Source organism: Malus sylvestris, chromosome 7, assembly GCF_916048215.2.
Source record: "Malus sylvestris chromosome 7, drMalSylv7.2, whole genome shotgun sequence".
NCBI classification, from domain to species: domain Eukaryota; kingdom Viridiplantae; phylum Streptophyta; class Magnoliopsida; order Rosales; family Rosaceae; genus Malus; species Malus sylvestris.
In genome coordinates this window covers 31,526,745-31,550,464 of record NC_062266.1, presented here as the reverse complement: position 1 = coordinate 31,550,464, position 23,720 = coordinate 31,526,745, and the positions used below count along the sequence as shown (strand labels likewise).

At 36.8% G+C, this 23,720-nt stretch overlaps 3 protein-coding genes across 4 annotated transcripts; 1 reads left to right on the top strand and 2 right to left on the bottom strand.

Moving 5' to 3' along the window:
* Positions 1–1,484: 1,484 nt before the first annotated feature.
* On the top strand, positions 1,485–5,075 carry LOC126627949 (NAC domain-containing protein 7-like). Its single transcript, XM_050297526.1, has 4 exons — positions 1,485–2,108; positions 3,298–3,482; positions 3,599–3,870; positions 4,010–5,075. Exons 2-4 carry the CDS (start codon positions 3,323–3,325, stop codon positions 4,541–4,543), a joined length of 966 nt encoding a protein of 321 aa, XP_050153483.1. The 5' UTR covers positions 1,485–2,108; positions 3,298–3,322; the 3' UTR covers positions 4,544–5,075.
* Positions 5,076–8,313: 3,238 nt separating this feature from the next.
* LOC126627943 (monocopper oxidase-like protein SKS1) lies at positions 8,314–12,576 on the bottom strand. The gene is made up of 9 exons (XM_050297513.1): positions 12,226–12,576; positions 11,522–11,631; positions 11,174–11,444; positions 10,941–11,079; positions 10,169–10,535; positions 9,485–9,850; positions 9,321–9,399; positions 8,817–9,016; positions 8,314–8,727 (listed from the first exon to the last, which is right to left on the bottom strand). The coding sequence occupies exons 1-9, from the start codon at positions 12,376–12,378 to the stop codon at positions 8,625–8,627; spliced, it is 1,788 nt and encodes a 595-aa protein (XP_050153470.1). The 5' UTR covers positions 12,379–12,576; the 3' UTR covers positions 8,314–8,624.
* Positions 12,577–17,533: 4,957 nt separating this feature from the next.
* On the bottom strand, positions 17,534–21,647 carry LOC126627945 (acid beta-fructofuranosidase 1, vacuolar-like). 2 transcript variants are annotated; one of them, XM_050297520.1, is made up of 7 exons: positions 21,124–21,647; positions 20,829–20,837; positions 19,156–20,012; positions 18,866–19,027; positions 18,441–18,664; positions 18,252–18,339; positions 17,534–18,048 (listed from the first exon to the last, which is right to left on the bottom strand). In XM_050297520.1, the coding sequence occupies exons 1-7, from the start codon at positions 21,518–21,520 to the stop codon at positions 17,830–17,832; spliced, it is 1,956 nt and encodes a 651-aa protein (XP_050153477.1). In that variant the 5' UTR covers positions 21,521–21,647; the 3' UTR covers positions 17,534–17,829. The 2 variants fall into 2 exon arrangements, with proteins under 2 accessions (XP_050153477.1, XP_050153476.1); XM_050297519.1 differs by lacking the exons at positions 20,829–20,837; positions 21,124–21,647 and adding an exon at positions 20,131–20,185.
* Between the last annotated feature and the right edge of the window lie 2,073 nt (positions 21,648–23,720).

Below are 23,720 nucleotides of genomic sequence, written 5' to 3'. Positions count from 1 at the left end.
TAGTGGCTAGCCCACGCTGGATTGCCAAGCCGTCCAGGTCATCATTCCTCTCCCCATTGGGCCCCACATCCCACCACACTTGCCTCCCTTTACTTTACTCATCCCAATTCCTCCAAAACCTTCCTCAACACTCTCGGTCCCCTTCGACTCCGCTCAGCTCAGCTCCGCTCAACTCCGCGGGCTAAAGAAGCCATTTGGAGGACTGTCTCCTTCCGGATGTTAGACGTCGGTTACTGGGTCCCACTTATCTTCTGGAAAACCACTCGTGCAAAAACCCTAACTAACAACACCTGAACACCGTCAATGCGAAAGAATATAGAACAACGTTAGTCAAGTAGAAAGTTGCCACCGATGCAGGCCTTCCTTTTTCGATGGAACAGGGAAGGAGAGGACGCTGTTAGAACGGGGCTCGAGCTTCGTTACGGTCGACTCAGCTGATGAAGAACGTATAGGACCATAGGTAGATATTTTAAGACCGCGTATGATGATGACAATGGAAGCGTATAGGTCACGAGCAAGTCTGCTGATCTCAGTAGAATATGTTATTATAGGACTAGGGTTTGTAAGGGGAAGTCTGTGAGTATTTGGTATGGGAGTGCTAATTTCACCGTCGGTTTCATCAACTTTTTTTAATTTGAGGTTTGTCTACAATATACCAGTGCATAAGAGACACTAACATTTGAATAATTAGCTACAGTTTGGTTAACAAAATTCACAAATGTAAATATAGCCATTAATTTAATGCACCAGTACAATGTAGAATTTTTTGAAGCTAAAAAATACATGTTAAATAGGCTAAACACGCGTTACATCATCAAACGTATGCTAACCATGTTCTAGAAATAATTAATCACTCCCCCAAATCCTTATTGTAATTTATATGTGATGAACAACACCATAATTAAGTACAATGTATGTTGGAGAATTATTGTGAAAACGTAATGTTTAATTAGTTTTAATTGGTCTTGAGCCAGAACCATGTCTGCCGAACCGAATTAATAATTTCTTCAACAACACTTTGAATTAATCATCCATGATTGTGGCGAAATTTAGCCCTATTTAATTTCTACTTTAATTATGGAAGTTATAATTAACACAACTGAAAACAAACCTAATAATAAGAAAGATCAGTAAAACCCTAGAGCAAATTACTAGTTATCCAATTCCATGTGTCGTAACCCCGAAAAAAATGTAAAGAAACTTGCAAGAAACCATGGGTCACGACTCACATGGACGCAGCACAACACCATGATCATGATCGTAAATTTATTGGAGTTGAGAGTTGAAAAAGAAGGATGATCGAGGGGTGTAAGTAAATGGTAGGGACTGAGAATAGGTTAGAGTAGATGCTGGGGCCACCATGCCACATTTGTTTGTGACTTTTTGGCTGGTGGCTGTTGCAATACGTCATCATTATATCCCTAGCTCTCATATATCTTTTTTGTTCTTGATTTCTAATTCCTCATCTCTCTCTCTCTCTCTGACAATCTTTGTCACTGGCATAGTGACCTAGCTAGCTCATAAAGACAAACAATATTGTATATATATATAGATATATACATATATGGGGTTGATTAGGGTTTCGGTCTCTATCACTATCAGTGGCGGGTAGAGGTGGCAGTAGCGAAAGAGCCTTGCTTCCTGTTTGATCAGCCAGTTTTGCGCCACCCTTTTTTCCCGGCCTAATCTTTCCCAGCAATCTAGCTTTTCTCGACAGTGAGAGACAAGACAACGAAGGCCTAAGACATTAACCAGAAGCTATATCTTTGTTTTAAGGGTTTTTGTTATTATTTAACCCTACTTGGTCTCTCTTCTTCCATTCCTCAACTCTTCCATTTTCTTGGCCTGTCTTTCTTATTTTCTCGGGATCCAAATAATCCCGACAAGTCGACACTACAGTTTTTGGGGACCAGAAAACAAGTTCGTGTGCAATTCCCGAGGGCAGTACTGATATAAATCTTATAAATCACTGACATGTTCTGCTTCGTTGTCCTTGTTTCTTGCCTGATATCTATGAGCTCCTATAATAGTTTGAAGCTGTGAGGAAGATTAACACACTACCTATCAGATCTGTGGACTGCAAAGCTAGAGACTTTTGTTGCTGTCCTGTAAGTTCTCCCTCTCTCCCTTTCCCTCTCTCTCTTCATGAAATTCTACTTCTTTGTTCAAGTATTCTTGAGTTGAATTCTTAATTTGTGTATTAGCTTATCAATATTATATGGATCTTGAAGTTAGAGTGTTTGCAGCTAGGGTAGAAGCATGTACTTCATCAACCAATCCCAAAAAAAAAAAAACAAAAATCTGGCTTTCCTTTTTTACCTGATCTAGATTCTCATCGACCTTCTGACTCCATCAACAATTTTAGTAAAGTAGAACCTATGTGGAGTGATCAGTTCAGTTATGTTATTTTGACTTCTTTCATGTTTCTTGCCTGCACCAAGATCTATTATCAAAAGTATATATAATCATCATACCGGAAAAGGATTTCTCCACATGCTTTATTGCGAGGATGATCTGAAGCATCATTTTCTCCATCAGAAAATATATTTCGCGTGAATTATATAGCATTGACAATGAACTCCCCAAAAAGAACCCTTTTTTTCACGAGTTCATTCATCCAATATTTGAACATTCATGATTGCATTGCCACTTTTCATTATCACCTTCACAATGGATATTTTCCCACATTAGGTCAAATGAACTTTTAATTAATTAGGCAGTAGTTCAATAATTAAGTTTCAGAAGCATCAAACGATCCCAGTCGTCACTCATCCAATCGAGCTCTCTTTTTTGTTAAAAATCAGACAAAACAAGTCGCCACTGATTCCTTACAAAGAAAATGTTGCAAATGTATCGTGTACTGACAGGACAAGACGAACCTTAATTCCTATACAGGGTAACATCTAGTTTTAAAAGATTTACAATCTGTATATGCAATTCTTAGATTTGTAGGCTTCTCTTATTAAATGCAAGGAAAAAGGGGATAATTAGGAGAAAATAGCCAGGGACTCCTCCATGCTAAAACTTTTATGGTTACTTAAAGACCTCTGGGTGAAATTAAGTACAGATTTTAGTAATGTGAATACTTTGATTGAGTTTGACATTGAACTTTGAAGCAAGAGATCACAATTTGGCATGCACACATGTATTTGATTAGGGTTAAAGTACACTTAAATTCCATTGAGGTGATTCTTTAGGGTTGTGTTTGGCACAATTTACACTTGATTGAATATTGTTTCAGGATAAAACTTTACATGCATGCATGCCTATATGATCAGTATGACAAATAATTTTCAGGACCGAAGACCAAAAGCTGGACAATATGGAAACTTTTTCACACGTTCCCCCTGGTTTTCGATTCCATCCGACGGATGAAGAACTTGTTGATTACTACCTCAGGAAGAAGGTTACTTCAAGAAGGATTGACCTTGATGTTATTAAAGATGTCGACCTCTATAAAATTGAGCCATGGGATCTTCAAGGTATATATAAACATTATCACAATCAAAATATTGGTGTCACTTCAGTTTATCTAATCAAGAATTCATTTCAAATGGACAACTACTAATATCTCGGTTACATAAACTTGGAAGTACAGAACTATGCAGAATAGGGACAGAAGAACAAAACGAATGGTACTTTTTTAGCCATAAAGATAAGAAGTATCCTACTGGAACTCGAACAAATAGAGCCACCGCTGCAGGGTTTTGGAAAGCCACAGGAAGAGACAAGGCCATTTATTCAAAGCATGACTTAATTGGCATGCGGAAGACCTTAGTGTTTTATAAAGGTCGAGCCCCAAATGGTCAAAAGTCCGATTGGATTATGCATGAATACCGCCTTGAAACTGATGAAAACGGAACTCCACAGGCAAGAATTTAAATTGCTCATATTTGTACATGCCGTCATATTTGTACCATCTTCACTGATCATGCATTGTATTACTTTTACAAGAGAGCACACTTTGAATGGTCAGTGTTCATACTCTATTCTTGTGCAATTGAAGCAGGAAGAAGGATGGGTTGTATGTAGGGTGTTCAAGAAGAAAATTGCAAGCATGAGAATTAAGATGAGTGAAAATGATTCACCATGTTGGTACGATGACCAAGTCTCCTTCATGCCAGAATTGGACTCACCAGGGCACAACTCTAGCTCTATGAACATGAACATGGTGCCATACCACCACCTTCCTAATTATCCATGCAAGAAAGAGCTTGATCACTTGCCCTTCCAGGTTCCCCAAGAGCACTTCTTCCAGCTCCCTCTTCTCGGAAGCCCGAAACTAGTTCAATCATCATCAGCCACAGCTGTAAGCAGCTCCAACTCCATGGCACCTCATGCATATAGTATCGACATTAACCACACTTGCACTTTTCAGTCGTCGGATCAAGACCAAAACTTTCATGGTGTAGTCTATGGTAACAGTAGTAATGACGATCATCAGCGAGCAGTAGATCAGCTGACTGATTGGCGAGCGCTGGACAAGTTTGTAGCTTCACAGCTCAGCCAGGATGATGCTTCAAAAGGAAATAGCTACTCATGATATTACATGCCCTATTAATAAGATGTCTATATCATGTATCAGACAAATATGGATTAATACTCAAACATTCGGACAAGCAAATTGACAACCACCAGTTGTCAATTGAGGAAGTGACACCATATGATATTAATCATTTAGTAGTATATATACATACCGATCATAGGATTTAAGTACATAAGGGAAAATCGAGAGGATATTGATCTCAACATTTCTCTGTACATAATAAAACTACTGCATCAACATTGTAACTTAATTAAACTCTAAACATCTGTTTGTTTGAGTAGTAAGTTAACTCCATCAAATTAGTCATCAGTTTGAAATTTCTACATCTAGTAAGCAAGCGGACTGTGGAGCTGAGTTTGCTGGAAGAAGTGAAGTTGATGAAGCATTGTTAATTGGCATGTCATGGGGCTTTATCATGTGCTACCTATAGCTAACAGCCATGTACGCTGTTATTGAACTCGACCAAGTGGTCGATTGATTGTAGAAATGTCACTTTGTATGTCAATCGAATGAAATTAATGTTACTATATATACTAGAGTTATGTATCTTTGTTATTAATTCTTTTCAATAGTCTAGGAGCATGTAACTCAGTTGGTTAAGAATATTCACCATTGCATCTGAGACCCTAAGTTTGAATTCCTCTATTGCTCGTATAAAAAAATATTATTTTCAATCATTTCTGTTGGAAACAAAGGTTTTTTTTAGCTAAAATGGTTCATGAGATTGGCATAACTCCTCACTTTGGTCACAGACGTTGAAAATCGATAGGAGTGGTCCTTAAGTTTGTATACCGTCAATCATTTTGTTCTTTCCGTGGAAACGTCCGTTAAATAGAAAGGCAAGTGGAGGGGTTGATTGGACAAAAATACCCTCAATTTAACGAAGATTTCTCACGGAAAGACCAAAATGATTGAGTCATTGACAGTGGACAAACTCAAGGACTACATTGATCGATTTTCAATCTTAAAGACCAAAGTGAGGAGTTATATGTCAATCTCTTGAGAGATTTTTTAGTGTGACCAGTACACGAAGTGGTACACCATGTGTTACTATGCAAATTGTGAGATATGTGTGCTAAAAAGTTAATAACTTAAAAAATAAAATTTCCCACCACTCCTATTAAAACACGTGGCGTACCACTTGTGTTCCCGTCACAACTAAAAATTTCTCCAATCTCAAGGATCATTTTTACTAAAAAGTAAAAAAAAATAAAAAAATAAAGTATGTTTCTGCCTCACTAGAATAATGGTTGTTTCTTTTTTTTTTTACTGAGCTTACAAATTTAGCACCAAAACATTAGTGGAAAGAAGATCGAGTGCACCGATTACTTATCTATATCATGATATCTGATATGAGGACCGGAATAATAAAGTTATATGTTACGTGAATGATGAATATTTGCTTTGCTGTTAAGCTTGGCAAATGCAGTTATAGTACATTTCATTCTTTTTAAATCGTAGAAGGCAAGTATATGTAATTTAATCAATCAGCAAGACCACATATATATATATATATATATATATATATATCCATATAGTCGGCACCACAAGAGGGTAGGTTTTAAGCGCTGGCAGAGTGTGCTTAGATATTATAACACGCAAATTATACACATTGCCGTGTGTCATAGTCTCTTATACAATAGCGAAGTTTTATTTTCTTCATTGTTCTCACCATAATTAAAGGGTGATGCTAGTTGGGCACACGAACTTATAACACACTTGCAAACACACCCTCTAATACTGGTGAGACTCGCATACATTAGTAGCGCTCACCTTTATTAGACAGTGTGTCAACGAGTGTGTCTAAACAGTTTTAATATTGATAATTAAATGCTCAAGTTATAAGCTAGCTACTAGCATGAGGAGTTGAAAAAGAAAAACACTAACTCCTACATGAAAATGAAACGTGCAACCGACCCAGATGACTATGGATCCGAAGACCCAAAGACTGCCAAGCTTTCCTTGATATATTGACAGTAGAAGAAGCTGAACTTAATACTTAAAACTTGGAACTTCTTCAAAACAAAAACACAAAAACAAAATATATATAGGAAAGAACATGAACTACTAACCTACATATGGGGGATCGTGGATGTGTGACAAAGATAAGCTGGAGGCAATTTGCACCAAAGCATAAATTACACCCAGTTGCTAAATATAGATCAGTTCTATATAGTGGGGATTGGAGAGCTTGATTAGATTCCCTGTGTTAGTTTGTAGCAATGGTATGCAACCTACTTATTTATTTGGATAGACCATTTAATTATTTACTTGTTGCCAAGCCATGGATCGAAAGTCCCTTTCAAGCAATGAAAGTTTTGATGCGACTGCGACATACTCATTAGGCATGTAAGAGAGAGAGAGAGAGAGAGAGAGAGAGAGAGAGAGAGAGGAGAAATTAATTAAGTCAATGAGGAATACTAGGATGGAAAAGTAAAGTGAAGTGAGCATATAGCCAGTTGGTTTGACGACATTCAGTTTCTGTTTTATTAGATTATTAGAAGAGATTTCATGATCGACTCATATAGATGTGAGGATATGATGATATAAATTTGTAGTGAGTTAGATATTACGTTGTGGCCTATTTTGACTTACTTGGGTAAGTTAACCACCAATTGTAAGTGAATAACGTATCGTTAGTTAAAACAAGAAGTAATCCGTGCAGAAGAGAGTGTTACCCATACACATGACATGAATAGAATGAGATTATAGAAGGTGGTAATACATGTAAGAAGAGATAATTGGAGCAATGGTCCCTGAATTTTAACTCAATTAGAGTTTTGGTCCCTGAACTAGAAATTCGTGAGTATTGGTCATCGAACTTGTTATAATGTGGAGTAATGGTCTTTTTGGCTAACTCCGTTAGAACTTCTATCCATTAAAGCCCCTTTAAACTCCTTTGGAACAAGAATCTAATGGAGTCAGCCGAAAGAACCATTACTCCACATTATAACAAGTTCAACGTCCAATACTCACGAATTTCTAATTCAGGGACCAAAGCTCCAAGTGGGGCTAAATTCAGAGGTTGTTGCTCCAATTTTGTCTATATGCAATTAGGGTTTTATACATTTATTAAATTCTTGCTTGCGAAAGAAGTTAGGATGATATCTCCAGTGTACTCATAAGTAGCACGCCCACAAACAATTAATCCACATCATACTTATCCATGTGACTCCTATCATGTTCTTCAATTAACCCTATAAATTTAACCCCTCTCAGAACCCGGTCCCCACCCTAACCACATGAAGCTCATTGCTAGGATCGAACGAATGTAATAAACTAATTTAGTTGATCTAACGGATTAAAATGAATCAAAGAAGTACTTTCAAGTACTTTTTCAAAAAGCACTTTTCTAATCAAAATTTTGACATGGTATAAGATTTTTTTATACAATTACAAAGCGAGTGCATTAAACCAATAGAAGAGTGGATCACCCCATTAGAACTCACTTGAATCCTCCAATCTATCGAGTAGAAGTTCTCCTGGAGAAGAGAACAACAGCCGGAAACGGGTGATAATACCCCTTAGGCTAAGAAGCAAAAGAAGGAACCTGCCCGAGGAGGGGTTCGTGTTTTGATTAGCTAGTTGGTGAGACAATAACTTACCAACAAATCATAAGACGACGAAGATATATCATGATTACAAAAACACATGCACAATTAGACGTTCCAACATCTTCATGGAACTTAAGTGCCGGTTAGGCCCACATTGTTAAAGGGCAAACTCATGGGATAAACAAATCATCATAAGAAAAACACATGGGAAACTTGAGTAAAACGAAGTCAAATGGTATAATATTGATTGAGAATGTTGGCGTTAAACATCATGAGACTTCAAATCTGAGTCGACATAATAATTCCAAAAGAGACGCACGAAAGAATGTTGGATCCGAAATGACCTATTACAACGCTATGGTATGGGAAGTATCGCCGCAGAAAACTATGGAACAAGCAAATGTCTGTCACTAAAACCACCCAAAACCCAAAATGTACCACCCATGACATGTATCGACCCTCCAACAATTCTGCACGAAAAAGCCGCCACTGCTCGGAATCAACTGTCGCCATTAATGAGCTCATCATCGAAAAGTACAGACCAAAGCGAAGAACGCGGCTAGCAGAGAGATGAACAGCCTCCAATTTCCGCCGGGAATTGATGTTGCAGAAGAGTGCTTCTGTTCCCTGAAGATGCCAAAGAAAGAATATTAGAATGAAAGTTATCATCTAGAGGAAGAGAGGGAGATGGAGAGAATGAGAATTGTTAAGCATACTTCTGTCTGCTGGCTAGAGCACCGCAATACAGAACATTATCGGGCACACCAAACTCTGTTTCACCCTTCTCCTCTGGATTTATGATTCTCAGATATGTCTCTTGGCCAAGATACCATCTATCAAGGTTTTGAGTTCTAAGATTCCACGCTCCGGGATTGTCAAGCGAGACAAACACCGCTGTCCATGCCCCAGGGAGAACCTACACAATCACAAAACAGAAACATTTAATGCAAGACAGAAAACAAGCATATAAACTCCAGAGTCATCCGCATAAGATGCATGCATGCATGAACAGACTGGAGGCATTCATTTCAGAAATCACACGCTAAAGCGAACCTCGCAAACATCTAGACATTTGCATTTGACTCGAATGTATAACCAAAATATTTGCTACATGGACCATAATACAACTTTTTTCTAGAGTTTACGTTTAGTTCCTTCTCTAGATTTTTAAGAATGGGCATAGCCTGCTGAAAAGCAGATGTTCTGATAAAAATACAAACCTGTGCAGTGCATCGAGTAACCGCGTCCCACCTATTATATCCATTTCTGCTGTTTTCAGTCCAATCGCCATAACCCATCCTGCACACATCAAATTACTTTCTCTTAACACCTACTGATTTAAATGAAGCTGATATGAAACGATACAAATGAAAATAGAACTTACCCAACCAAGAAAAAGAAATATCCATCCAAATGGAAACTCTGCACTGTGGTGTCATTGTTCTGGAAAATGATTTCAATAAAACCCTTATATGTAGCATTGATGACAGATATGTCTGTTCGGGGGGTTTTATTAAGTGGCTTATTGGGGAAATCAAGCTTATAGGCTCCTCTAACTTTATTCTGATCAGCAAGCCTGATTGGTGTAGTAAGGTTGCCAAACGAGATTCCATTTAGCGTAGCACGCAGTTTCCCACCAATTGTCTGTGGTGGAACAGTCTTTATCACGTATGAATCAGTGACATTAATTTCACCGTAGTGAAATGATCCCTGAGGATTAGGGCGAGCGCCACTTGCAGATCCATTTTGCCTAGCAATAAAAAGCCAAAGACTTCAGACAAATGAACTAGTAACCAACTACTCGGAGACTTTACCTAAAACTGGACAGTTAAGGGGAAGGAATGGAGAAAACTCAAAGTGGAATCCAATATATGCATGAATGAAAACAAGGGATAATGTGAAGCATCTAACTGAATCATCTGTTATTGCAGTGATCTAAATAGTTCTGTAATTTGAAGTCGAGAACCGAACCATCTGTTCAAGTTGATTCAAGATAAGAGAACTGATCCTTATAAGCAAACTTTTAACATTCAACATCTTCAAGAAATATAAATCTTCAAAAACAAACCTGATACTCAATGCCTGGTTCACCGACCACCACTTGTCATAAAAGTCATTGGGAGGGTCAGGGAGAGGGCCACTTGCTGGTCCTTTAGAGTTGGAGTAGTGTAAGACAGCAACACCCGTAACCCTCTGCCAAAGTGATTCATTTACAAACCTTGCACTTGCAACAATGTAGTAATCACTACTGGCATTCTGATCCATGGTAATAAGAAATGAATAGGACTGTCCAACATGAATATCAATCTTGGTATAGTTTTGTTGCATTGTATAACATCCCTCTGTTTCAGCTAAAAGCAGATTGTGATTCTGGATTCTAAAGTTCAAACTTGTTGAAATACCAACGTTGTGCACACGTACTCTATACGTCTTTCCTGCCAAATACAATAATTTGAAACAATTATCCAAGAGAATACAAAATATATCACAGAAGTAATAATATCGCACCACATGTTTCATCATTTCATGTCTCCCATTCTGAAAACTAGGAAATTCTATATCGACATTAGTGATGTTTATAAGGGAAAAAACACTTCAATTTTTCAAAGATAGACAGGTAGTGCATAGAAGCATGATAGTAGAATGGAATTATCAACAAATGTTGATAACAAACAATAATGATTTGAAACAAAACGAAGCGAAACTTATAAGGACCAATTACAATGTTTATATATTCATGGTCAGAGAACAAGATAACCTATGAAAACAAAGTGAATATTAAAAAGGAGGGTGTCGGGAAGTAGGATGGAAATGATTGCAAAAGCCTTTAAAATATATACCTGGATCAACATTGATGGTTTCATACTGAATTCCATCAGGTACTAGGGTATTGTTGTATTGATAAGGCCCCTTCCCATTGATAAGAACTCCATCCGGCATCCCGAGATCTTTTCCAGCATCAAGAGCAGTTCTCAGTGCCTAAAATCAGAGGAAAGGAATAGGGAGGAGGTTAGTCATGTACTTTAAACTACGTTGTTCACATGAAAATACTTACACAACAACAAATACTGACCGTATGGTTTTGTGTATACCAGTCACCGATAGTAATGAAGATATCACCAGCAGGCTGATTAAAAGGAATTTCAATTATCTGCCTATTATTAATATGAAAGGAGCCAAAACCTCCGGATGCTCTCTGCAAATTAAGAGATGGAAAGTAGAAGAAGCTCCCGATCTGGTCCTTAACTTGAAACTGATAAGTCCAATTCCACGAAGGAGGGATTGGACAATTTGTGCCAAGAACACCATCCTGCCATGAATTCCGCCGCATTTGAATCCCGGACCTGTCAAAGAATTCGCCACAAACATCTCAAAAACGTCCCATTCATGAAATACAATGAAATTTGTACAAAAGCCTTACCAAGTAATTAGGAGATTCTCGTCCAATTCATTATGTACATTAACAACAACATTGTTGTTTGTAGTAGCATTGATAGCAGGACCTGGAAACTGCCCATTAACCGCTATAACCTGCATTCAAAATTCCAATTAAAACAGGTATTGCAAGTCAAATTCTGATATACTTCAAAAATTGCTCAAACTCCAAACACTGTAAGTTGTAAGATACAACACATGGCCTAAAATCTACACTAATCATCCAAACATAAACGAAAAATATATGCGTAAGGGGTGGTAAAACCCTTGCACATAAGAGTTTTAGAACAATAAAATTTCAGTATCAGGACACAAATAACCCATGAATTCCAATCCACCTCACCGCCACTAAAACCCCCGTTATCAGGACCAGAAATAATCCATGAATGCACTGCAAAATCAAGCAAGTATGGCTGAAACCCCGAAAACCGGCATCAAAATGATCTATAAATACTCTTCTTAATCAACCTCGCTGTCACTAAAACCCTCGTCACCGATATAAACCCACATACAGCAAAAAACCGCAGATTTACTTGATAAATCACAAAAATACACAAACCCATGAAGAAAAATGTATAAAATAATATTTTCAATAGAACCATGGTCAAAATTTAAATTAAAAAGGCGTTTTATCAATCATTCAGCCGTAAGAAAAAAAAACAGAGTAAACACCAAATGAAAAGATCGTACCCGCTGAGGAACGCCGAGCGGAGAGGCGGTGATGTAAGAGACGCGGAAGTCGTAGAAGACGAAGGGGTCTGCGGCGAAACAGAGAGTCGGGAGAAGAGCAATGTGGGTGAGTGAAAACAGAGCGAACAGAGAGAACACAGACAGGGCCGCCATGAGAGTCTGCAACTGTAAGTTTGTATGCAAAAGCGATGAAATCAAAGTCGATTTTCTTCTGGGATTTGGTGAATTCTTTTACATGATCAAGGAGGAGAGAGAAAATAGAGAGAGAGAGAGAGCAGAAATGGAGGTTTTGAGAGTGTGAAGACGAAGAGAGGAGAGGAAGTTTTGTTCTTCGTCACGCACTGTGTAATGCTACAACCACTTCCGTTTCTCGAAATTTTTGGCTTTACGCGCATGTTAAGGAGGGTGACAGGTGACCGCCTCAACCGGTTGGATTTCTAATTTTATTGTTTTTCTCAAATCTATTCAAATTTAGGGAGTTTTATTTAATAGGAAATTAAAAGATTTTAAAAGATTAATACAAATCTGAGTGAATATATAGAAGCGTATGCATATTCAGTAAAAAAAATTAAAAACTTCATTGAGATCTGGGTGTATTTCTTCCGAATTTTAAAGTATTTTAAAAAATGAATGATTCAGAGGGATTTTATAGTGTCTTTTAGGCTTTAGAAAATCAACCCTCCCTCCCTAAGATTTCTAATTATTTGAATTAAAATTCACATAGAATCCACGAAGCTCTATTAAACTCCCTGAGTTTATAACACCTTTAAAATCTAAATTAAATACAAGCCCCTTATTTAAGAGGAGGATTCTCTCCCCTCCTAATCCTTATCCCCTTTTCTCTCTTCCTAATTAAACCATTATTATTAAGTTACGTCAACATCTTGTACTGAGTTTTTATAGAAAGAGAAAAACAAAAATAAACTATGAGAGGAGGGGTGGGTGGGAAGGAGATGAGAATGAGATGGGAAAGAATCTGAGATGAGAATAAGAGGGGAAATAATCTTACTGCCCTTATTTAGTCACCACCAATCTTTTCATTATACTGACCATTGATAAAAAAAATGATAGTCTTTTTTACATACCAAAAATCTATTATTTATGGAATTAACTAAACTTTTCATTTTGGTTCTTCAATTTCAAAATCAATCAATGTCGTTCTTAAATTAGTTAGTGCAAAATCAATTTGATTCCTCGTGTGTCTTGTAAACACACTAACATAATAACTAACATCATCATAATGGAATGACCAAATTGATTTACGGCAACTAAGTAAGCAAATTTCTTTGAATATTCAACCCAACATTTTATTAAAAAATATATATATATGAATATCCTTAACGTTCAATTTAACGAGATGATGGGAACCTTCTTATATTATTTTGAATATTCGAATATTATTTTTAGTTTCCCTAAAAATAAAATAATTGTAATCTTTAAAAAAAAAAAACAAATTCGGAATATGTGTCTGATTTACCGGGTGCTGCCGGTGCGAATAGTATGTTCCCGTACAACTGGCCCACTAAGGCAAAATGCACGAGTTTCGGCGCCTCGCGCTAACATTCTCAAATCATCCTCTGCAAAAGCGTCCACATGCACAGATCCTTGTGCTGTATATATGCCATTTGTTTTAATTCCATCTCACACTACTGACTACATTTGATGATTTCTTAGCTGTTTAAAGTGAATCTTATCGTGTCGTCAGTTGTATATATTTATGATTTTATTATGTGATGATTGTGATAAACTCATATAAGTATAATCGACGATTGTTCAAAATTTCTCATTAATTGAATGAATTGTAGCCAACCGAACAAGAATAGATTTACGTATTACAAATCATGACCAACTAGCATTTCGTTTAGTAGTATTTACATGGATTTAGTTGAAGAAAAATTCAAGTTCGAGTCATGTTGATGAAAAAAACTAATATATATTTGTAATAAGTTTGATATCTAGTTATGACTAATTTGTTGTGAAAAGCAAAAATGCTACCCTTATCACATTTTCGAAATCAAATCTTTTGAATCTATTTTGTGTGGCTTATTGACACGTGTTAAGTTTATAACAACAACGTTAGGAAATTAAGTTTATTAACATGTGTCAATCAATGATAGAGATCAAAGAGTGACCACACACAATATGGGTGCAAAAGATTTGAGCTCACATTTTTCATACTACATTTGTACCGCCTCTCTATTAGAGATAAAATTCACATGTGTTAGTGGACCCTCTCTTTATTAGAAAGTTGATACATATGTCGTAAGAAAAATGTGATATGTGTAACATTACTCTGTAAAAAGTGATCGTGGTAAGTGAAAACTTTTAGTTGGTGTATTGAGATAATAATGATTGAGGAGAATATACCCAATTAGTGATGTAAATTGTAATTAAGTCGATAGTGTGGTTGGTTCTTGGTGAGAAAGCGATACAAGCATATATAAACATAGGGTGAGAAAGCGATACAAGCATACATAAACATAGCTGTAATTGGTTTTGCTAATTGTGCGAATTGGTGAATGTGAGGTGGTTGTCTTTCCACTTTTTATTTATTGGTCCAAGTTTATGGTATCTTAAATTCTTAATCAAGGAGGAGATTGAAATGTCTCTGTGAGTCTTCCGACTTCCGGAATGGATAGATAACAATGGCTTGTCACCAATTGTCCTTTTTTTTTTCTTTTTCTTTTTTTTTAAATCTTAATCATGATTAATGGGAAGTATTAGTGTCAATGGCAAACGTCTTTATAACTGACGTTTTAGTGGTAGAATACTTATCTTTGGATATATAATTAATGTTTTATTACAATAGTTAAAGAGAATTTCGAATCTACGACGAATGAATAGAAACCCAAAATACAAAAACTATTTTTAACATATAGTATAGATATATCAATAAAACAAACAGATGGACGTATTACATTATTAAGATATAATACAAAATTCAGCATTTAACAAAATTGTAACGTTTTGCACATGACATATGAAGCCGGTTGCTTGATCAAAATTTGTGCTAGGTCAATAGTCCCATTCGTACTTAAAACTCCATCTTCCATATGGACACTGAAATTCAACTCGGTGACAAAACTCTTGCTAAAACAAGAATATAAAACTTGGGCTGGGTTCCATTCAAAACCCTAGAAAAATAAATAATTAATTAATTAATTAGGGATTAGCCATGATCCATAAGTTAAGCAGAAACTAGCTAATTCCATCTTTCTTTCTTTTGTTGCAAGTTTTTGGATGCATTGATGCTGCCAAAAAGATTCATAACTGAAGAGAAAGGGTCAAATATTGCTAGATAAATGCTAAGCGGATCCTCTTAAAAGTGAGATTCTTCATGAACTTTCTGCCAACTCATATTTTGGCAAAATGTTTTATAATATTAGCACTGGATTGAAGTTAAGCAATGAGGTGTTAGAAAGTACATAAAAAGTCCTATTTTTTAAGAGAGTCTTTTTGACATTCTGAGCCCTTAAAAAAATAAAGGGCGAAGCCATAAATTCTCGAGGAGAGGGACGAAATTTAAAAATTTTAGGGTCCTGAAAAAATGTGAACATTCATTCGAGGTCTAAGTCCAGGATTTGCAAGAATAGTATTTGAACTACCCATAATATTCATAGGAGAATTTTCACTAACCGAAATGTTCAAAAGAGGATTTGGACTACTCAAAATAGTCGATGGAGGGTTTGAACAACAATATTATTTGGAGGATGATTTAGCACCATTTCTTGTTGTATCGTCCTATTACTTAACTATACAATTAGCAAAGTTTTAAAAGATGCTAAGCTCTTGTCGGACAGTGAACATGACTTTACACTTAGGTGAGGACCTAGGCAAATTTGAATAAATTTATTATATACCATATAAATAATTGTCTATTTATTATGTACCATATAATATCCGAAAAACATTGATTATAAAACATATAATATAAAAATATTGACAAATTTTCTTTATTACTTTGTTGAATTTGATGGTAAGACAAGAAAAAAAAAACCAAATAATTACGAGTTCGTTATTTTACAATTTTTTTTTTTTGAAGCTCGTATAAATTTATAGTGAATTTTAAGTTAAATAACAATGTCAAACAAGTGGTTTAAAAAATACTGGAAGAGTGGCCAAATTAATTGGATAATAATTAAAAAACAAAACAAACTCCAATATAAATTAGTAATAGTAAGTTAGGTGGTGCAAATTGATTGGCCAATAGTTAAAAAAAAAAAACAAATTGTAATTCTGAAGGGGCACATGGGGTGGGATGGGAGAGAGACTCTCTTCTTTGTCAGAACCTCTCCATTTTCAGAAGCTGAAAAATGCAAATCTTCATTCCTCCTTTCTTTGGCCTAGGTTATTTTTTTGGAAAAAAAAAAAAGAGAGCTCACGATCAACATGTGTTCCGATAGAGCAAGGAAACCCAAAAGGCCAGAAAACCACATGAAATTTCATCACTTCCGACGAGACCGGAAGGACGGAACTACCGCTTCTCGGCTTGATTTCCGGAGAGGAGAGGGGCGACCGTCATTCCTCGCCCTCAAGTAGCTTCGCCACTGAAAACACCCGAAAGAAGAAAAAAAAGAAGAAAAATTAGGCCATGTTTTCCGAGAGAGGCCGGCTTCTCTCAAGCCAGCAGTCTTCTACTTCTAATTTCTCATGTTCTTAACAATTTGTAAACTTTTATCAGATTTATTTGAAAAAAAAATAGACCTAACGGTCGAATACCAAGCCAGTCAGGTACGTGTAGTGTTGGAGCAGTGGAATTCAATTAAAGTACCTAATGGGTCAATTGGATGTGGGCTCTTAATTCTATTCAAAGTTTAATCCTTTTCTAGTCGAACTAACAAGCATCGGATCAATTGGGCTTTTAGGGCCCAAAAAGTCAAATTCAATTGTCAAAGGAAATTTGTGATTAGTACAAAACGAATTTGGATCCTTTCCGAACCTTGATGTTTGGAATCTAAGAACTGGAAAATCAGGTCCCTTGTTTGCGTGTAGGTAGGCCAACGGAATAAGTTAATAAAATCATTAGAATCAATTTGAGTAGTCCAGATTGGCAAGTCCTTGAGCTATAGACACTAAGATCCGGAGAGGATCTCTGTCTCTACAAAATGAACACACGGCAAATTACATCTACAACAAAATTAGCTTCACGAAAAACATAATGAAATTAAATTTGAGGGAAGAAACAAGTCAAATAATTGATATCTTTACGAATACTTTAGTGTAACACATTTGACTTAAACGTAATGAATCAAAATTTTGGAATCACCTTCAACCAAAACATCATGCACCACGGGCACGACGAATACCGTATTGTAATGGAAATTTGCATTTCTACTTTTCTTAAATACGCAGTATTCAAGTCGAGTAATTGAACGCATAACTTTATTAATTTATTCTTCTTGGAATCTAAATCGACTTGTATCGCTTAAGGGCATGCCTTTAACTACAAATTGAATGGCAACCCAATGAAAAAAAATAGCAAAAACACCACCAATGACGCACATTTTCGACATTTTGCTTGTCACAAAATTTGTGATTCCTTGGCAGCCAAGTGATGAATGACAGCTGGTGATGAAGGAGATGGTTTTGCTTGTGCTGCAAGAATTAAATTAACGTCCCTGATAAAATCTGGTCTAATGGGAAAGGATGAATGAAGGCTGAGTTGAGCTGCCAAATCTTGAGGGTAGCCTTGACATTCACTCCTGTTGCATTGTTGAACAAGAACAGCCTTGCTGCTCCATAGATTGCTTCTGTCGGGTAAACCCGCGATGAAATTACCGTCCTGCCCCCTTGCGCGTAGCTTTCTACGATCGAATGATCAACCTACACATTCAACTCCCAACAATTTAGAATCATCACCATTTTCGAGCTCCTTCTATCATTCACAATTTGGCACGTATGCATAAATGCGTTTTTTAATTAACGTGGAAGTAGAATAACTCCTTAGAGATGAGAAGCGAAGTGGTGTTCTTTGAAGTTTTACGTTGCATAAGATCGTATAATTTGGTAAGGAAAGAAATTCTCACCAGCACTCTGGCAGAATAAGTTTCACCATCCAACACAGGAACTTCGCCTCCATAAACTTGTTTGAAGACTTCAGGAGCCTTGGAGGACCTGCATTATCAAGCAACCATGTAAGATGTAACATAACAACAGACTGAAAGTTAGAGACGACATGACAACACTAATTGACATTCATTAAGATCAAAGTTAACCTCGATTCGTCGGCGCAGAAGTAAGTCGTGACGTCCCCATCGGTCGAGTTGGTAACTCGAAAATAAACCGGGGTTGACTCGGAAAGAGATTCATCTGCAATGACCAAAATGCCAAAGGGTCCGAATGTGCTCCTATCTACAGCACCATCACCACACCCTGAACTCCCATTCACGCTCTCCTCTGTGTCCAATAACTCGATTTCAAAGTCGACGAATATGTCTAACTGTCCACAGTTTCAGGCAAGAAAAATGTTATTGAGTTGCAAAAATTAAACATGTAATATGAACATGTTAAAGACGTTTAGCCCATTTTTTTGACATCTAGAATTTTAATCACTCGAGGGGTTTAAAGCAGTGCTCAGTTAGTCTCGAGCATTGCTCGAAGAGCCTTAAGTGACCAATTAATCTTCGAATGCTTGACAAACCTGTGTGGCAGTTCCAATATGAAGTGGCACAACTGTTCCTGCTTCAACCAAAACATCAGTAAATTCGGTACTGTTTAATCTCAAGTCTTCAATCTCCTCCACCGGCCATTGAAGCAAATTGGTTCCAGTTTTGCTATCAAACAACACCGTCCTCGGAATGGTCTGCAAAATATGGTCGCTAAAACTAAATAAGCGTGCATTATATAAAGAACTGTTCTTGACGTTCTAAAAAAAGTTATCATGCACCGATAAATATTAATTTGGGAAACGTCAAAGAAATGATCACGTACGTGAAGGGAAGCCCAACGTTTCTTCAAATCATCAGTCTCAGTGTCAGTTTCATTAATCCAACCCAACAAGATCCTTCTCTCCTTATTTTGATCATAAAATGTCTTTGATGCATAGTACCTTCCATAGTCATACTTCAACCCGATACCAACGTCGATAGTCGGGTCATCGGGTACCCATGTCTCATTCTCTATAAAATAAGTCCCAATTGCGTAATGATCCAATTTTGTGTCATCCAAACTAGCCTTCAGCACGTGCTTAACTCCGCCGTTGTTTACCGACGTGTCCAAACCCTTGGACCCGTTTATAGCAACCGGGTAAAAGTCCACGCACTCCCACATACCCGTACCCGGGACCTCATGCAAGACCCCATCATGGAGCTCATAGTTTATAAAATCAGTGGTGGTGTACACCATTGAAATTCCAGTTTTGTTGAATTTTGATCCAATGGTAGTTCGCCATTTGCCATCGGGACCAATCCACGCGGTTGTGGGGTCACGGAAATCAGTGGATCCGATCCCAGATGGCGGAGTTAAAATCGGATTACCTTCGTACTTGACCCAATCAAGTAAAAGGGGATCCGATAGGTTGGCAGGGTAGGCGAGGTTTTGTACTTGCACGGAATCATTGGTGCTGCCAGTGTACAACATTATGATTTGGCCGTCAGGGAGGAGGGTGGCGGACCCGGTCCACACTCCGTTCGCATCGAACCATCGATCGGGGACCATGGCGAGCGGGAGGTAGAGCCAGTGAATCATGTCCGTTGATACCGCATGGCCCCATGTGATGTTGCCCCACACAGCTGAGTCCGGGTTGTACTGGTAGAACAGGTGATACCATCCCTTGTGAAACAACGGCCCTACACAAACATAGAAGTTTAGCTAATTAAATTGTTAATAATTTTAGTAATTACAGTAAGACAATCCCAGACACCATGTGATGTCTGACTTGAGAAACACAATGGCCCCATCACATACACTGAACTTCGTCGTTCGTAAGTTTGAATGGCGAGTGCATTGTGTCTGCCACCGTTATTTGTGGACAGTACCAAATGACGGTGGCAGATGGGACATGTTGCTAAATTACTGAATAAATCACATCTACAAAATACCAAAAAATCACATCTAGAAAGAACTACATGTGGGTACATGTGTGCCACGTGGCTGGGTTTTGTTTACGTATTAGCTAGGCAAACACGGGCCCCTAACTGTCTACTAGTCCATTGTCCACCTTGATTGATTTGTCCACATTTCGCGACGGGTCGAATTTTTTTTTTTGGTCAGGAATACGGTTGGAAACATCAAACGTTAAGTATAAGTGGTTAAGAAATTTAAAAAAGTTATAATCACTTTTGTTAGTTTACCGAATTAAGTTATCGTCACACAAAAAAACATTTTATTATAAAAGATAAATACACTAAACTAATCAACTAACCTAATTACGGTTTCTACAGAACATGTGAACCATTAGACACGATTAGATATCAATCAAATAATCCCATGCAATTTCCATAAGATCATATATTGTTTCATAACAAAAATAACATTACAATATGGTTAATTCTGATATTTATTAAAATAATCATAATTAATTATGTGATTAGGAATAAAAAAGGAAATGTCAAACAATACTAACAAAAAGAAAGTACAGAAGGAGTTTTGGTTTAAGAACTTACCATTCGGATCTGAAGTACAAGAAACCAGCATCCCCCACCAAAAGAACAAGATTTACACATTAAAACAAATTTGATTAGTCCAACATAATTAGGATTACAAAATTAAACAGTGAAATTCAAAAGAAGAAAGTCCAAAAGCGTATTTGGAATCAAGTCCAATTAAGAAAGTTAATCATGGACACAAATCTCACTAAACCATTGGTGTTACTCGAAAATAAATTAAAAAAATAAAAAAAAATAATGGAGAGAGCTTGTGATTAACAAAAATAAAAGTTAAAGCTGTAATTGCACCTACCATTTATCCAATTTTTTTCTGGCTGGAAATGGAATGCAGTTCTTTGCCAGGAAAACATGGCATTTGTCCAATTATATGAAGCTTCCTCTGAAAAATGAGGGTACGATTTGGCCGATACTCCTTCTAATTTTCCTCTAGGCACTGAAAACGACCACGTCTCTGAACTGGTTGAAGCTGGCCTGTATTGGTGGTGGTGATCCGGTTGTTCTGGCACTGTTTTTGGCGGCGCCCCCGGTCCTTGGTGGATAACTAATGTGACAAATGACAAGAGAAATATGACGGAGGAGAATATCACGGCAAAACCCTTAAAGGGTCTCCGATGGGTCGGCGGAGGGACGGCGGCGGAGGGGTCTTCTCCCGGCAAGGGAGTGTAGGAAGTGTTGTAGGTGGTGTCCATGTTGTTTGGCGTCTCTCTCTGCAAGTGGAAATTGAGAGAGAGGTGAGTGAGAGAAAGAAATCATTTAAATGGGGTTTAAATAGAGAAGAGATTGTGAGGAATGAGCATGGAGACTGGGGACCTAAAGAGTGGATTGGTAGTCGTCCAATTTAGATGGAGAGAGAGAGAAATTTGAGGCGAGTACAAATGGATGAGAGATTTTTCAGTGAGATTGGAATATGGAATGGTACATCATATATTACTATACAAATGATGAGATATGTGTGCTAAAAAGTTAATAACTTTAAAAATAAAATTTCTCACAATTTATATAAAAACACGTGGTGTGTTACCCGTATTCCAGTCATAATGAAAATTTTCTCCAAATGGACAATGGCTAAAGGACATTTTAGGAGAAATTTATTAGTATGCTAAGAATGCAACCCGATATTCCAATTGTAATAATACAATTAGTTCATTTTTAAATTTTCAATCAATTATATTACTACGTTTAATATACTGGCGGAATTCATGGCACATGAAAAACCTCTCGATATTGAGTTGTATATATGCTCATGATCCAATCATCCAATCCTTATTTTATTTATTAATTTAGGGAAGGGTAAGAAAAAAAAAAACTGTGAATTTAAACTTGAGACATCTTTCATTAAAGTGATGTTCAAAAAAAAGAAAAAAAAATTACCTTACGAAAATCCAAGAAACTTACGTGTGGTTTTGTCTGAGGAGTGAGGTTCTTATGATCTTTCAATCACATTCGTTTATCATACATCATGCGGTTAGTTTTCGTCAGGTACTGTTTATATTCAATTTTAAATAAAAAAATTTACAATAATTTTGATCATATAATATACGATAAACATATATAATTTAAGAATTTCTAAGATTCTCATAAAATATGATCCGACGAGAATCCTCACTCTTCTTGTCGGAGCACCAAAATTTCGAGCCAACAACACCCTAGAAATAGTTTGCAATTAAAGCAAATCTTCACGGTACAAAAGAATCGATGTGGTGTCGAATCAATGAAAGATTCTCTCGACAAAGTTTGTAAAAATTTGTATAATTAAACTAGAGCAAGTTTAGAAATCGATGTGTTGCGTCACTTACTGTCAATGGAGGGAGTATTTATGAATAAGAATCATTTTCGGATTATTTTTGTGAGAATTCTAGAAATCCGTAAATAGTGTCCGTTCATCGTATATTATGCGATTATAAAGTATTTTAAATATTTTTATATAAAATTAAACATAAACAGGACTTGACGAAAACTGACCACACAATGTACGATGAACAGACACGATTTGAAGATTCTAGAATCCTCACTAAGAAGATCTGAAAAGAATTCTCATTCGAGTATTTATATTTCAACTCTTTATTTTCGGCACATTAAAAAAATTCTTTATATAGAGACCGCCTTGTACATAGTGTGTTTGGATGAGGATTCGTGTCCTCGTGTGTGGAAAGAAGGTCTAGGGTTTACTAAAGGGAAGAATTAAAGGAATTAATTTTGTTTTAATATCGATATATTGAAAAGTTATTCAATGAAATAATTATGTATATAGGACAGTAGAATATGAATTCTCCTCAGATGTGGACTCGATAAATTAGTTGGGCATATGAAAATTAAACTGATTAGTTGGTCTTCCATATCTCCTTTCAAACTTTTTACTAGTTTTTTTTTTCCTTCAATAAGATAGTTGGTTTGCTACCCACTCGTAGAGAATGCGGTGTTTTACTAAGAGCTGGTTTGGTATTGCTGTGCTTTGAAAAAAAACTGCTGTGAGAATAAGCGGCTGTGCTGTGAGAATAAGCGGCTGTGAAATAAATCAGCAGAGTGTTTGATAATTTTTTTTGTAAAAGTGCTTTTAGAAGAAAAAAAAACAGTCTGATAGTATGTCTTTTCATTAAAGGAGCACTGTAACTCCGTGTGCTTTGAAAAAAAACCAGTTTTCCAAAGCTGCAAATAGCAGCTTCAACTTTTTCCTTTAATTTCAGCTTATTCTCACAGCAGCTTCCAAAATAAGCCTTTTTTCTCAGTTTACCAAACACCTAAAACCCTCACAGCTTTTTTTCATGGGTGCTTTTTTTTTAAGCACCTCACTCCCAAACCCAACCTAACCCGAGTAACAAATGTATGAACGGAGACAGCTAAGGTTTAATGGGGGCAGCAACCCCAGTGGAGTTTTGTGAGGGAAAAAGA